The sequence below is a fragment of the Melanostigma gelatinosum genome (assembly GCF_949748355.1).
Source record: "Melanostigma gelatinosum genome assembly, chromosome: 12".
Taxonomy (NCBI): Eukaryota; Metazoa; Chordata; class Actinopteri; order Perciformes; family Zoarcidae; genus Melanostigma; species Melanostigma gelatinosum.
Genome location: NC_136645.1, coordinates 7,983,879 through 8,000,444, shown reverse-complemented (window position 1 = coordinate 8,000,444; position 16,566 = coordinate 7,983,879). Strand labels below are relative to the sequence as shown.

The following is a 16,566-nucleotide window of genomic DNA, read 5'->3' as shown; positions in this document are numbered from 1 at the left end:
CTCTTCTCTTGTTACCATTTGGTTTTCATTACGATCAGAACCAGAGTCTGGCTGGCTGGTTTGATTGGAGACAGCTTTTTCATTTAAATTTTTTAAACAGACATGGGTGAAAGCCGTATCATCACTCTCACACAGACCCCTTACGACCAAAAGCCAGACCCATCTGCCTGGGTCTACCCCGACTACCACATTCAACCCCAGCATGGCGCCGGCAACCACCATCTAATACTGTGACTGGCGCTCCAAAGCCTCACAGGAAGCAGACACCGCACGGAAGTGTCTTATGAAACATGCAGTGTCGGCCAAGTCTAACACCAAATAACAGCTGGGAAGAAAAGAAAAATGTTTAGATTACTCGGGTCATCATAAAACAGACGCGATCTAAATCAATGATTCAGAAGTTGTTTTTCTTTGAGTGGGAGAAATTCAAGTCATGATGCATTTGCTAATCATCGTCTTCATCATCACGGAATAAAGAGGAAATAAATCTGATTCACTGCACTGAAAGGGACAATTATAAAGTTTGGATGAATGAATCTCTCTTTTGATCATCTTTAATCATCTGAAACCTCTAACGACACAAGGGAACATGAGATCATTTCAGGAATAGGGAAAACAGCGGCATTGCTAATAGTCTTTTGGTGAAATAATGAGTATTTTAAGGATATAAATATTCCCGCCTAATAATACTTCAATTAAAATGCATGACAACATAAACAAAAAACACTTTCTAGGGCGACTTTGTTTGTCCAAGGCAGAGATATCTTCACTCTGATCAATCAATGATGTACTGAAGTTTCCCAATCAACGCTAATTATGCACTTTGGCAAAAACTGTCCGAACATAAGAGATGAATGACGGTGCTGATGAGAGAGGCCCTCGCTTGCCCTCCCACTCTGACCCGAGATGGATGCACCAACGACTGACATTTAAACCAGAAGAGTGAAAATCCACAAAATGCTTTGAAGGTATTGCAGTCAGACAAAAACAGCCCAACTGTTTATTGCTGCTGGTGTATAAAACAAACCAATCATGGTTTCTGTGGTGCACATTTGTTTTAATGCAACCTATCTATAGCTGCCATTGAGATAAAGAGTTGAAGCTGTAATAAAGGCTCTATTGTAGGATGACTGAAAAGGATGGGGAGATGAGGAAGAGTGTTTAGACACATGGATGAGCGAAGACTGCGGAGCAATCAGAGAGTAACTAAAACAGGAAAACGGTCTGTTCCCATCAACATCTCCTGAATGACTTCACTTTAACAAAGCAGCTGAGACAAGATGGTGACAACTCATCAGAGAAAGACAGAGCGCCGCGGAGGAACGTGACGTAGATGTTCGACGGGGAGAGATTATGCAAAATGAGAGCAAAGAAAGGGGGAGAACAACAAAGGGAAAACATTTGCAACGTTATGACTTGTGATCAAGCAAACTACTAACGCGAGGTTTAAGCTTCGTCAATGACTTCAGCCGACAGTCACTTACTCACTTCCCAGTCGTCTTAAAAAAAAAGAAGATGTTTTCAATAATAAACTGGCACAGCTGTACTCTAAAAAACAAACAAAACTATCTGAAATACTATGGCCGACATTTTAATGTTGTACACAGAAATTATTATAAAAGATGTTGTGGTTTAAGAGTGGCGTTTGATGTCAGTGTTCAGCACGTCCACTGTTTATTGAAGTAACCTGTTTATTGAAATAACCTGTGTAATAACCTCCCCTACACAGCTGGGAATAATAATAATCATAACAACAACAATAATACTCATAATAGTACTAAATCAGATAAATAGCACAACATGCACAGAAGGCAATAACGGAGGAGGTCCCTATGTGAATGCCGTTTACGAATTATGAAACAAAATTTGGGCATTTGGAATAAAATACTTTTTGTAAATGTTCTCGGTTGCTGCGGTCTTCCCGACAGCAATTTTATTTTATTTTTTAAAAAAAGGATCAGAGACAGTTCATCCAACTTTTTGTTTCACCTGCGTTTTACATATTTACGTCCCAGATGTGTGAGTTTCTGCTGTATAAAATACAGGTAAACTCAATGTCAACTGTATATGTCTGGGACATTGTTGGAAAATAAAATAATGAATCACCGACAAATCGACTGTACTTACAGATCTATATTCCATTTGCGCCACATTTACAGTGCTGCTTTCAATACCACCTGCATACTGTAGCAACATGCAGCACATAACTAGTCCTACAGTGTGCAGACACATCATTCCATTATTTTATTGTAACCTGTGCTGTGTAACAAAGAGTCACTCATCCAGATATCTGACCACATGAGGAAGACTTACCGTTCTGGATGTCCTTCATATCAAGATGAATGCTGGACATCAGAATACCCACAGCCTGTGAACGCTTGTTGTTCAAGAGCTTCATCACCTAAGAGTTGACGAGACAAAGACCAAAGAGAACAGGGATGATAATACAACATGTATCATGACATGATGCACACACACACACGCATGCAGACAACACATTTAATTTAAAAAAAAGACAGGAACATCACTCCCCTTCATCAGTTTCCTTCTATGGGAAGACAAATTAAGACCATTCACCTGGAAACCGTGAAATTAAAATGCTGTCAAGCTGAATTATGATGATTAACAATTTCATCCATCATCTTTCAGTCATACATATGAAAAGAAATAGAAAATGATCATGAAGTCCTGCGACTGATTACATTTCCAGAGAATCCCTATGGTTTGGATTACATTGTATTTCATGGAATTGCACAATGGAGGGATTTTATTTTTGACGTGAAAACTATCATATCCAAAGATCAAACCTGCAATATTAACAAATGTTAGCTGAATATAAATAGCTTAAACTTGTCATACAGCCAGCAGTTAAATATCAAGCCAGTGCTGTTATCAAGCATGAAAAACTGCATCCAAAGGGGGCCATTATGAACCACCGCTGGCCCGTGTAAGCAGAAGTGTGCGCCGGGTAGCAGAGCGGTGAAGGGACGGGACAGGAAAGCATAGCCGACTGTGATCCAGACAGAACGCTTTCCATCTAAACCAGATCACACAGACCACAGACCTCTCAAACACACAGGAAGTTATATCACCAGTCCCCAACTGTCTCCGTTCTCCCGGCTCAGCCACAGCTTCGAGGGACAGGCCGTGCGAGGTATGATGCTGAATGACTTCCACGGTGAGACCGATCGATGGTGTAGGGTAGCCGTTTAATGGCAGTGAAATAACAAGTCATCATGTATCAGCTGACCTGACTCTTCTAAATGTACAAACAGGTTAAAATGACATTAAACAGTTCAGTGATTTACAGAGCTGCCTGATATCACTTTACACTTTTTACATGAATCTAAAAATGCCCTTGCAATGTATCAGTAGTATTATTTCTTAATGAAACAGCTGGATCCGTGAACCACTACGGTTATAGAAATTATTTTTCATCAATGGCTTTTTTTGGAGGACAACGAAACAGCCCTAAACATGACATCTCATGACATACATGTGTCTCGGATTTTTGTTTAAAGAAATCCTTTAAGTCACATTAATTGTACTGTATGTTGATCTTTTGATTAATTTATCATTTCAACGTTGGCCAATATGAAACAAGAAACAAATCACTGAGGTACAAAACAGTGTGCAAGTTTCCAGTTGTACAAAAAGTAATTATGAAGTATAAATTACTTCTTGGCATTTAACTTTGTGATCAAGCTTAAGTTGAACTAAAACTATGAATAATACTTTTTATTGAGTGATGCTTAACACCTTTAAATGCATTTTAAATATACGGTGGGACTGTTTTATCACCTGACATTCTAAAACCTGAGCAGTGGAACATTCCCGAGCTTCAGCATCTTAACTGTGAGGATTTTAGACTTTTGTGATCAGAAATCTTTGGGCTTTGGACTGCTGCTCAGACAAAAGAGGATTCATCACTATGTTCTAAGAATTTATCAACCAAACAATTCATAGATTCAATTAGAGAGTAATCACAAGATTAGTCAATAATTAAAATATCATTAGCTGCAGCCCTCATTCATATCCTCTATTGACTATGATTATAAGAAACCCTCATTCATGCCGGATGCAAAAAGTCTAAAGGAGACCTAAGCTGCACTAAGCATTCATTCTATCAGAAGTGAAAACACATTTTGCATCTCAAAGATCAATGCTGCTAAATTGACCCCGAATGCCATAAAACAAAAATCATCAATCTCAAACAGATTCATCTCACATAATCCAGCAGCATGGCTACATTGCACCTCTGTCTGAAAGGGCCAGCAGCGTATACTGTAACAGAGCTCTTCTTCTAAACTCCTTTGCAGATAGACAGCAGGTCAATGACAGCATTTCACATTCGACACTGATGTCAGCAGAGGCCTTTCCACTGACGTCAAAGCTGCTCTCTAGTGGTAGCTCTGAAGAGGAGGATTCTCATCAGCAAGACAGTGGAACTCACAGCACACAGGGGGACGGGAAGAGCTGCAAGTAGGCGATGGGATCGATGGTCCTGAGGCCTGGGGACGGTCCTCGCGAGATGGAAATGTCAAAGGTTGGCTCCGAATTGGGATCCGTCACAGCTCTGCCTATGTTTTTATTCTTCCCCCCATTATTGACTTTAACATTTTCAGCACTATTGTGTTGGAGAACCTCCATGGCAGCATCATGGAGCGAGGACCGGGGGAATTCAACCCACACCCACCTCAATTTGTCTCTCGTCCCTCGCTATTTAGCAGACTTACTCTGAGCGCCATCAATCACGACATCTCATTAAGGAAAGTATTTGAATAGAGAGTGGGAAACTCATTTGCGTCATCTCTTATATCTAGACTCTCAGCTGTCGCACTGCTCTGTACAGAAGTCAATTCCCTCCATGAGCAAGCCTTTCTCAGATGTTAAAGAAACCATCCGACATCCCCTGGAGTGCCAACATGCTTGATGACGGCTATTTCTGAAGAGTGTTTGAAAAGGAATCCCTGTATGAAAGAAGGATTTTCTTGTGAAGGGCGAACTCCTTTAGCTTATCTACCTTTTCCCCATTGGTGTTGACTTTGTGCTCTATTGGATCAAAGCTTCAAGGTGAGTTTTTTCCCCCTCTTGTTTGCGATACATAGTGGCTTAAACTAAGCTACTGCAGTTACTTCCCATATTCCTCATGAAACACGCTTGTGGCTGATGTTCCAGCATATGCTGCATTTATCTTCACAGCTTGAAGATCAAATAATTCTCCTGAACAATCAAGTGAACCCATGAAAGTATTGAAATAATACACAGAGGCTCGGGCTCAGCAGGACTCCGATATACAGTTTCTTTTTGTCAAAGTCAGTGGTGGAAAGTAACAAAGTACTTTTACTCAATTACTCTACTTAAGTAGGCTACATTTGGAAGGTCCTTGTATTCTTTTACTTCGCTGAAATATTGTTCTTTCTACTCTGCTACATTTATAGATTCAGATTTTATACAAAAAAAACATTTAATAAACGTATAAAATCCAAGAAAATTGTTCAGGATTAAACCAGTGGATCGTGATTGCCCCCAAACAAACTCCTGAAAGCAACACATTTGAAAGCTCAACACATTTGAAAGCTGCAGGCAAAATAAATGCAATAATTGACCCAGTTGACAATAAAACCCATGATGAAAGGTCCAACTTTTACACACCTGGGCTGGACCATGTGGCATCAACAAATACAGCTTTGGATGTTTAGAAAAAAAATAAAGGAATTATGTTATATGGCTTCAGAGACGACTCAATTGGACATTATTATTATGGGGAAGCTGAGTTTAACATTTGTCTGTCAAACTTTCCCTCAATCGGAACCTTTTTTAGTTTTTATAATTTGGTGTTGAGTTTCACTTCGTCACTTCCCATAAACTAAGAAGACTTCCCACTAACGTCCACTCTTGAGACCAATATTTCATCTCAGCAACTGTCTGGTGATCCTACTGGGTCTTAATTAGAAGGGTGAAAAGCTCGTCCCTGGTGCAACATCATATGTGATTTAGACAAAGCAAATAGTGCATGAACATAAAAATCCTGACCAAAGCAGCTTTAAATCGTAGATCAAATGTTTGACTTGTAGATTGATGGATTGGCATGAAGGGCATTTGGGAGGCAAACAGTCTGACTATTAAACTAAGTCATACAGAAAGCACAATGGGAGGAACCACATCATGAAATACAGCTCCCAGGGTTCTCCCTCCCTCCCTCCTTTTTTCCTTCTTCTCCCCACCCTCACTCCCTCCCTCCCTCTCTCCCAACAGTCATCACCGTCGTGAGGTTTCCTCACCGCACGCGAGACATTGGCTCGGTGCCACTGGATGGTCACGGGGGAGTCGGGTGGGAGCCAGAGCTCACGCCACATAATAACTGTCTGGCTGAAGCAGTTCCTCCTGTCACTCAAAGAACGACAGAGGAGAAATGGAAAGGAACGGGTCATCAGAGGAGCGAGAGTGAAGATGGGGAAAGCCCTGAAGAGAAACCATATTTAGTGACCCAGGGGGATATACAAACACACAAACATAAAACACACTTTACCTGCTTGGCCTTGGACTTGCTGATTGTATCTGAAATTGGCTTTTTCTTCTCCTTAACAGCACTTTTGGAGAAAAGTTCCACAAATTCTTTAAAGTCCACACTCGGTTCATCGATTGTATCCCACACCAGTGAGCCAATGGGCCTGAAGATAGGAGGAAAGTGGAATTATTATAAGAGCAATGACAGGACGAGGTTTAATCTGCCATGTATCGTTTGAAAAAGTACAGCCAAGTCCACTTGTATAGTAACTCATGTTTTTATTTCACCACTAAATGCATTTTGCACAGTTCTTGATTGATTTTGCAGCATAAAATCCACTCACACAAATCCATTTGTCAAATCAGTCAGCCAACACAATATATTTAGGATTCCGCATCAAGTTCCTCACTTGCGAGTGAATCAAGTCGTCTATTTCTAGATGTTTATTCAGCTACAATTTTCCAAGCCTTATTAAGGAAAGAAAACCTGGTTCAAGTAAATTCACTGCTGACCACAATGTCTGGACTGCATCACTTTCATTTTCCACAAGGTTAGCATCTCTACTGCCGTCAGAGCACGTGACGATCTTTATCTTAAGTGGACAAGCTTCCTCCATACTGTTCAGAAAATACCCATGTGCAAATGATCCATATCTACAGCATATCCTTACTTTTTAGCATTCAGCTGTATCCGTGTCCAGTAGAGTGGCTTCATTGGCTTGGGGGGCTCTATCGCAGCCTTGGCAGGGGCAGCTTCCTGGACCATCATGGAGGGCATGGGGCCTGGTGGTGGTGGAGGCCCAAAGCCTGGGGGTGGGGGTGGGGGAGGAGGGCCCATTCCAGGCGGAGGGGGTGGGGGAGGAGGGCCCATACCCGGCGGTGGAGGAGGTGGTGTAGGTCCAAAACCTGGTGGTGGAGGAGGTGGTGGAGGTCCAAAACCTGGTGGTGGAGGAGGTGGGGGAGGAGGCGGCGGCGGTGGACAAGGTCCAAACCCGGGTAAGGGTGGGGGAGGTGGTGGTGGAGGAGGAGCAACACCCCCTGGTAAAGGTGGTGGCGGTGGAGCTTGATGGGCGCTGCTCGGTTGCCTCTGTTGGCACATGCAGACAAAGCTCTCTGTAGATTTGGGGATGGAGGATGAAACGGAAGACGCCACGCTGCCCGATCCTCCGATGAAAGGCACGTCAAACTTAAACCCCTCCTCCACAGGTGAAGTCTGGACGGACACATCCTGGCTCATCTTTTCCAGTCTTCCTCCTCTCATCTGTGAGGCCTTGTGGTGGGAAGCGCCCTGAGCTCCAATATTATCACCGCTGCCCTTTGCCAAGGAGGCCTGCTGGCCCTGCAACACAGCAATCTTAATCCGCAGGTCATCGACGGTCCTCTCCAGCTGAGGGATGAGGCAGCTTTCATCCTCTGATGATGACTGACCTGACTTCAACCTGCTGGATTCTGTCTGTCAGTGAACAAAAACAAAGATTTTAACCTAGCATACATACATTAAAAGGTTCACAATGGGGAACTGAAGAAAAATAAGGCCGATGGGTCGGGGCTTTTGCTACACGACACCTTCTTTAAAAGCAGGTAGTCCAGCCTATCTTGTACTCTAAACGTTAAAAAGCAAACATAAAAATGTGCCGTTAAATCTCGGCCATATTGTCATTCAATTACATTCTATAAACAGTAAAACAGCCACAGCTGAGGGAGTTCAGTGACAGAGCTGTGAGCTAATGGAGGGTCAAGAAAGTCCATTATGTCTAGACTCCATCAGACCTCTGGCTCCAGACTGGTTAGAGCAGGGATGGGGGGATACCGAGAGAATTGACCCCAGAGACAGTGAGTCTCGTTGGGCCTCACATGGGGAGGGCTTGTGTCTGCTAGCACACATTCCCCAGTTGTGGTCACATCGTTGAATCTTAAGGAGAACATTCAGTCAGTATAGCCTTCCTAATTTATTAACTCTTCCTGGAAACAGGGAGGGTCACTGCGACAGTCTCACAAGTCTTTAAAGACAAGCCTGACCTCTGGTGGACAAAGAACAGTTCACAGTCCAGAGACTGAGGTTTACTGTATTCCTCAACATTTTGACAGGTTGCAGGTTGAAATAAAAACCTTAACAATTACATTCTTCAATGCCTGATAATCCTGTACGGGCACAATGGATTGTATTTCAAAGTAGGCATTTCTCAATGTCCCTTTTTTCTGCTCTTCACTCAAACTACTATTCTAAATTAAAATTAATTGAAAAAAATATTCAAATCACTTTAGACAGTTTGGTGCATTTGCCATGCTAATTTGAGGAGGAGGCGGAAAAGGAAGCGCATCTCGGATTCTATCCAAGTCTCAAACTTATAACAGCATGACCCACTGGGTGTTCTGTACAGTATGGAGAGCCCTTTTCTTTAGTTTGTATTAGTGTGTTGAGCGTTTTATTTCTATCAAAATTATATATTTTTTAAGACTAAATCAAATACTAGTCTCCTTTTTAATAATAACTGTAAAACAAACACTCCACTGCATGGAATACATCTTTAAGACAGTCTTGCAGAAAGATGTATTCATCAGATGCATTTTAAACACAGTTTTTTGTAAAAATAACAGTTGAGACATTTTTAAGGTTTTTGCACTTTGCATCTGCGTGTTTTAATTTGAGTAGAATTAAAAAAATGGAAATAGAAGGTACAAACAAAAGTTAACAAAAACAAACGGAACAAAACAAAACTATTTGGTTATCATACTGAACTTATGTGACGGGTTATAAAACACGCCGATGCTCTCCGATGTTGGTAGTTCAACCAAGATACCATATCAAAGCCAGCATAATGCTGAGCGGGCAATCCTACTGTTAAGTACGTTAAGATGCATCGAGGATTTAACCAACCTGAGAGTGTAGAGCTCCGAATGTCTTGGCTGATGATTGATGCAAAGGCGATCTCAAGCTTTGTTCTCTGGCTGTGGTTCGCCCCCCATAGAGTTCCCACAAGTGAGAAGACACTGGCAGGCCTACAGAAGCCCAGGTGTACAGCTGCTCCTCCTGCAAAGGTTTAGAAAACAAGCTTTACAATCCAAGGAGAAATATTTGTGCTCAAAACTACTTGCTCCCATTGAGGGCTACTACCCACTGTGTCTATCATACAGTGTGAACACATGCAGCATGATTAGAGTTGAACAACATCCACTGGGAATATGAGTCAAGGGGTAGCTTTTTCTGCACGCTTCAAGTGTGGAAACACTTCAGGATAATAAGCCGCAGTAGAACCATAACGATTTTTTCCTTTTCATAGTCAATGTAGCACACAGACTCATTCTCCTCTTCTTATAGATTCAGAGCATCATGTAGGTACACTAATCAATGATTTGTACTTTGTGGGATTTCTGGCTTTCAAAATGAACCGTCTCCTCCTTTTGTCCTGAGACGGTGTTCTTTCTCAGGACAAAACCCATTAGCTGGATTATGGTAACCTGATCTACAGCCAGAAAATCACACACACAGACAGGCTTGTTTTCACGACTTTGGGGACATTACATTGACTTAAATTTCCTGGAGACTTACCCTAACAGCTAAATCATAACCTTTGTACTAACCTTAGCTCATTACATTTTAGGGTAACGTAGGTTTAGGTTATGTTATAGGGACGTGCATTCCGTCCTCATAAGGAAGATGAGTCCCCACAATGTGACTGTTAACAGATGTATGTCCCTACAACACAGGTAAAACACAACCACACACACACACACTAGATTGATGGGGAGCCACTCATTAGTATTTATCCACTTAGCAATGCCAAGTGAGAGAGATGACTTGTTTTATACAGAGTTCTTAGATACTCATCCTCCCCAAACCCCACTTTTGGACAGAAAGAAGTTGATGGAGTATTTCATTTCAAGCGGTATGCAGAACAAGAAACCCACCACTCATACATTTGTTTACTCCAGCAAAGCAGTGGAATTGGATACAAGGCCATATTTAGGTAGCAAATTGGAAGACAAATTGGAGTTGAGAGATAAAGATGGAAATAAAAGAATAGCAATATGGAGAAAGAGAGGACAGAGGTGACGCAGGAAGTGATTCATACCAAGATGGAATTTAACTGTCAAAGGAAAACAAATCTAAAAGACTGGGGTATCAAAGGGGTTTAAGTGAAACGGTTGCAGAGGAGCAAAGACTGACTGTGATGATATATTTTAAAAGAGCGATTAGCTGTAACAAACGAAACAATAACAATGGGATCCGTACTCTGAATGGCAACAGCAAAGGCTACTTCTGATCAAGCTGAAGAATGCAAGACTCCAGGGAAGGCCTCGCAGGCAGAGAGTGAGGACAAAAAACAAAAAACAAAAAAGGGGGTGGGGGGGGCAGCAGTGCAATCCTGTCCTACGCTGACATGGTGAGCTTTTAGCTGAAGAAGAGCAGCCTGAGCCCAAGGCACGTGGAGTTGTTACATAACATGGTCAGCAGATGATCTACGCAAGCACACGTGTGTGTGTGTGTGTGTGTGAGACTGAGTGAGTGTAAGAGGGACTGCTATTAATCCAGCCATGTGAGGAAATGCCTGAACATGTATGGGTGTCTGGGGCTGTGCTTTTGTATATACTGTATGAGTGCACATGTGGCAGAGTTGAACATTAAAAGAAAGTGCTCTGGGTTTGCATCCTATTGCGACTGCACACTAGGCAAGCAGAACGATGACTATATTTCATATATAACAGCTTTAGAGCATGCATGTTTAGTTGTTTAAGTTTAGGTATGTATGCTGAACCTTTATGCATGAACATAATTGTACATGCTCGTATGTACACAATGCTTCATGCATATGTGGGGGGGGAGGAGCAGTGTGCAACACTAATCTGCTCACAGGTTTTGGTACTCAACATAAAAAATAACACTAAGAGCCTACGACACATGAAATGTGATTTGCACATGAATCATATGTTAACTCAAACCTACAGTACACCAACATGAAGTTCACATGAATCACAGTGATGAATCACAGTAATACAGCAAATTATTTTGTGCTGCATTCTTTGAGTACATAATCTGATGAGCAAATGTCAACCACTTCAGCATTTTGGCCATCTTGTTATTTTGCAACCGGAAGTGACGATTTCCGCTTTGGCTGCACTTTTTAGACCAAGAACTTGTCGCCTGATGTTGAATCACTTTGTAATTCAGCCACAGTCCTGAATGGACAATCACGAACAACAGATAGATAGATATGTACTTTATTTATCCCCAGGGGGACTTTAGATGTTACAGCAGCAAGACACACCAATTAGCAAAGTAGCAGAAAAGTAGCAGAGTAACCAAAAAAGTATTAAAAAAATGCACAATAGAATGCATCATAACATGTTAGTTTAATCTAAATTAGAGCAGTGGTGCCTCGGTGTTGGCCTCTGAAAGGGTGACATTGTGATCTTTGTACTTTTAACACTAATATATATCGAGTTGCTGATGCAGGGCAGCTCATGTCATCATTTTGTAAAACAGCCATGATGGCAGGCAGTGAAGATGGAGGTCTTACATTAAGCACTGCTGACGCAGTGCTGTCACCATGGAGCTCTGCTGTGCCATCACTGAAGGGGTGCAGCAGACCCTGGACCAACATTCGGTGACACAGTTCCTTCGCCTCCTCTTCTGCAGACCCATCTCCACCATGCATACACAGCCAGTCCAACAGAGTGCGACCTGAGAACAGAAAGGCAGTGAAGCGCAAGAGTGAGACCGGCCTGAAGAATAAAGAGCTCCATTTTCTGTTGTTGAAACAAATAAATCCTGATTCTACTTATGTTTAACGTGTCATAAGTAGGCGAGCTGAAGCATTCAACTCGACACCTTATGTCTCTCGGATGAAAGAGTGGAAAAGCGATGTCTCAGTTTCAGATGTGATAATTAAACACGTGAATGTGCAAACTCTATTCAAACCATTTAAATGAGGATGACAGGAGATATGGTGTTAACTGTGTTGTGCAGAGAATTCGGTATCAGAAAGAGAAAAACACAATGCCTAACATTGTGGTGCGGTTGTACAGCCCTTTAATTCTACATTTCAAGATAATACACTTGAAAAAACACAGATTGTCTCCGTCTTGGTAATCAGACAAAGAATAAAGACTTTTGTCATGGAGGCAGAGTAAGAAAGCAAAGTGAGTCTGAGCTGTGATACATTTCTCATCATCCCTGAATGAAGAATCCTGTTTCTTGCTGATGGCAGGAGCAGAAGTAATTATTAAAGCTTGGACCAAATATTAACGATGTGACCTGAGGAAAAACACAGCTCTGTTGCTTCATAGTCCAACCATGACACACTGTGTAGTCAGTTGTTCATGTTAAACCATGTGATTCAGGAGACATCAACAGTCCTATGACTCGTGGTCCTGTGGACATTGATTTTGAGCACTTTGTCGTCAAACACTAATGAGAGCTAATGCAGAAAACTGATTGCATCTCATAAAATGTCTGACGCAGACTAATTTAATATGATTCAAATCAGTTCAGTTCAGCATGCACATATAGAATTAGTTTTATTAATCTGTGGCCAGTTGTTTTTTTACACTTCTTTGATTGTCCCACTCCCTCCTCAGGGCCCAATGTGACCTGAAAAACTTGCCAAAGTCATGTAACATGCAGGGCTGACTTAGTGAAATAACCAGAGTCTTTGTGAACAACAGAGCAGCATATGTCCTTTCATTTTGAAATCACAGATCGGCCCCATGGTCAAAATACAAAGGACCTCCATTGCTTGGCTATAATAAATTCACCTGACAAAATGAGAATGGACCTCATATCATGACTCATTTTTGTCATGCAGATAAACTGTCACATGGGTTTAGCATCCAATAGTCCACTGTGTGTGTGTGGCATCGCCCTGGGTGGGCGGCAGTGTTGTCATTCTGTCTGATTTATGAGCACAGGCTCAGACAGTGGAGAGCAGCTGAGCTCTTGAAGTGCACCACAACAGAAAGGAGGACAGAGTGGCATTGTTTTATTAGAAGGGGGCGTTTGTTCTGAAGACACTCCTCAGTAAAGAACCCTCACTGTTGCATCATGATTTTCATGAGCTGTTGTACTTTTAAATCATGACTTTACTGTTCTTGCTGTGATCGTTTGAATAATGTGATCATTTATCACTCGAATTTTAAGAACTATACAATTACCATTTCACTGCATAATAACCTAATCTCAATATGGACGGAGATTGGAGTCAAACTAATAGGGGTCACATGGGGGCCATTTGGGATTCCCAGCAACAACAGGAATAAATGGAAAAACAAACTGTAAGATGTCAATGGCAGGAATCTTTGTTTTGCCATGATGCATTGCTGGGTCAGTAAAAGGTTGCTTCTATGAGAGCAGAGGAGTCAATAAGAAACGTTTTTTACGATACAATGCTAGAACTGGTGATATTTTATAGTTTGTCAAATCACATGAAAAGACCAAAACCAACAATGTATTGACCCTACTAACACATACGGCTTGTATTCATTTAAGCCCAATGTAGGTTATTCGACTATAGCCCATCGTGGTCAAAACACGATTTGGTTTTATTTTCCCCACATACCCAATCTGCGGCTGAAGATAGTTTGCAACAAATGTACTATTAACTTCCGTCTAAGCTTCACTTGCTGAACGCTAAAGTGCCTTGTTGTTTTAGGAAACCACTTAGTGTTTCTAAAAAAAAAACAATTTATAAAAAACATATTTCTGCCTTTTAAAAAAAAGATTTACCTCTTCAGTTGGAACAAATGGGCTTAAAGCAGAGTACCACAAACAGGAAATGGGAAAGTATCAAGAGAGGGACAAACATATTGTTGGTTTTGGTCTTTTTATTGGAAAATTAATTATTGCCATCTAAATCCATACAAACACTTTATATGAACCTCAGCTAATAGTACATAGATTCAGGTTGTTTTAAATTGTAGGGCTGTGACGCAAACATGATGTGAACTAATTCATTAATATTATATAATAATATACTATATTTATCACTTCTTCTGAGACACACCTCCTTGTTCTATTAATTCCCATTTTCTGACTACCTCCTGGTTCACACCATCCAATGAAGACACCCCCAAACAATTTATCTCCTCTCTTTTACCTCAACAAGAAGCTACCATTAATTATTGTGCTCTTTAACAACCAAATCAGGCACATCTGTAGGTCATACAATTTGATAGCACCATCCAACCTACTGGCATTACAATGCCATCCAGAATCAGTGCACCGGTGGCCAAGATGTGTTGCTTATTTATGATTTGGTTATTTCCAGCACTTCATATCTGTCTGATTAATTTAGCGTCATGTGTGGCAGCAGCTCAGTTACCTGTGTTATATGTGACTCACCAGAGAAGACATCCAGGTAGGGTGCTGTGGTAGTGGTGGTCCGCCGTCCATATTGTGCTCTCCTCGAGCCCAGTATCCAGTACGTCCCACCTGTGTGACTCTTCTCTGGTGTCTCCTGCTCTGGAAATTTGGCCCTGCCACCCTGCCTCCCTCTTAACTTATCCAGCTCTGTGAACCAGTCTGCAGACTCACCGAGGGGCCCGGCAATGGAGCAAGACCGCTGCTTGTGCCTCCTGAACCCCTGGGTAGATTCCACTGAAGCAACAGCAACGTCCGTTTTTCTGGGGACGTTGGGGCTGGTAATGGGGGAGCCAATTGGAGAGGTGAGCTGCCTGGTGGTGGTCTTAACATAGGAGGGGTGGACTGGAGGGTAGAGTTTGACAGTTGAGGGGGAGGTGGTGGAGGAAGTCCGTCTTGGCTGAGAAACACTGGGGCTGTCTGTTGTTAGCTGACTAAAAGACAAACTACTCTTCTTCCTTTTCAGGGACAGGAAGTCCCATCTCCCAGTTTCCTCTTCCTCCCTCTCCAGAGACAGGTCCATGCTGCTCGCACTCTTGTGAGACCCCATCGGCACCGCCCCCGCCACCATGGGATCCAAGTGGACACTTTGCGCACATGCATTGCTGCTCTGTGGTGCCCGATTACCTTGAGGCCTCTGTGGGTGCAGAACGGGACTCTCTAGGTCATCCTGGTGTTCCTCAGCACTCTCGTACGAGGTGCTGGTGGGTGTAGTGTCAGGGAAGCTGTACGAGCTGTTAGTCTTTGGAAGAAGGCTGCCACTGCTATCCGGAGCTGAAGATGTTAGACCACCTTCACTTGGGGACCCTGGACCAGAAGAACAGCTTTCGTTCTCTAAATTCTTACAGCCTTCACTTACTTCTTGAGGTACACATTTAGCACCAACAGGGGGTGAGAAAACTTCCTGATCCAGATTAAATAGCTGGTGAGACGTTACCTGCTCAGAGGTTGACCCTCCGGATAAGCAGCCAGTCATCATTTCCAGCCTGTCACTGGCCACACATTGGTCTCTTATGGTCTGCTGGATGTCAGAGAGCAGGTCTTCATTTTCAGCTGAGTGAAAACTGTAAAGGTCAGCATCCGACCCCGAGCTCGTCTTTCGGCCAATCTCATCCATAGACTGTTGGCTGTCTGGAGTCAAATAACATAGATCCCCGTCGAGATCTGATTGCATGCCCATCTCATCAGCTGACAGGCTTGCCTCTGCAGCGGGCTTCGGCCCTGCTTTGCCCAAGTGCACGGACTTCCCATCTTCCAACATGTCATCCTTAGACAACCCTTTCGCCTTTGATATACTCTTCCTGATCCTCATGCCGGAAAACACGGAACCCTTCGACTCAGACTTTGATTTCTTCTTACCACTATGTTCTCCTCCTCCTCCTTTACTTATCTTATTGAGAGTCTTTTTCGATTTTTTATCCACTTCCCTCTCATCAGCGTCGCCATCACAGGAGACATCTCCTGCTGCTCCACTACTTCCTCCTCCTTTCTTCTGCTTTGCCTCCTGGTTCCCCATGTTCCTGAGCAGGCGGACACCCTTGGCTAACAGGCCATGCTGCTGGGGTCGAGGCTGGGCATGCCAGGCTTCCTCCTGGGCTGCTGCGGATGCTGGTCCTCTGTTGGTCAGAGCCCTATCAGAGCTGCCTAATCCCTGCCGTCTGCCCACTACAGTTAATGGCAGCTGTGAGAATAATGCTGCC

General features: G+C 42.7%; 1 protein-coding gene across 1 annotated transcript in view; it reads right to left on the bottom strand.

Moving 5' to 3' along the window:
* The window catches only part of fmn2a (formin 2a), a gene marked incomplete at its 5' end in the record, with an annotated part of 34,765 nt that overhangs the window by 17,753 nt on the left and 446 nt on the right, over positions 1-16,566 (bottom strand). The window contains 6 exons of the mRNA XM_079279913.1: positions 2,314-2,401; positions 6,533-6,674; positions 7,182-7,963; positions 9,389-9,541; positions 12,030-12,193; positions 14,849-16,566. The exon at positions 14,849-16,566 is cut by the window's right edge and continues 446 nt beyond it. Of these exons, the coding sequence (XP_079136039.1) occupies positions 2,314-2,401; positions 6,533-6,674; positions 7,182-7,963; positions 9,389-9,541; positions 12,030-12,193; positions 14,849-16,566 (3,047 nt within the window). The remainder of the gene's footprint in view (positions 1-2,313; positions 2,402-6,532; positions 6,675-7,181; positions 7,964-9,388; positions 9,542-12,029; positions 12,194-14,848) is intronic.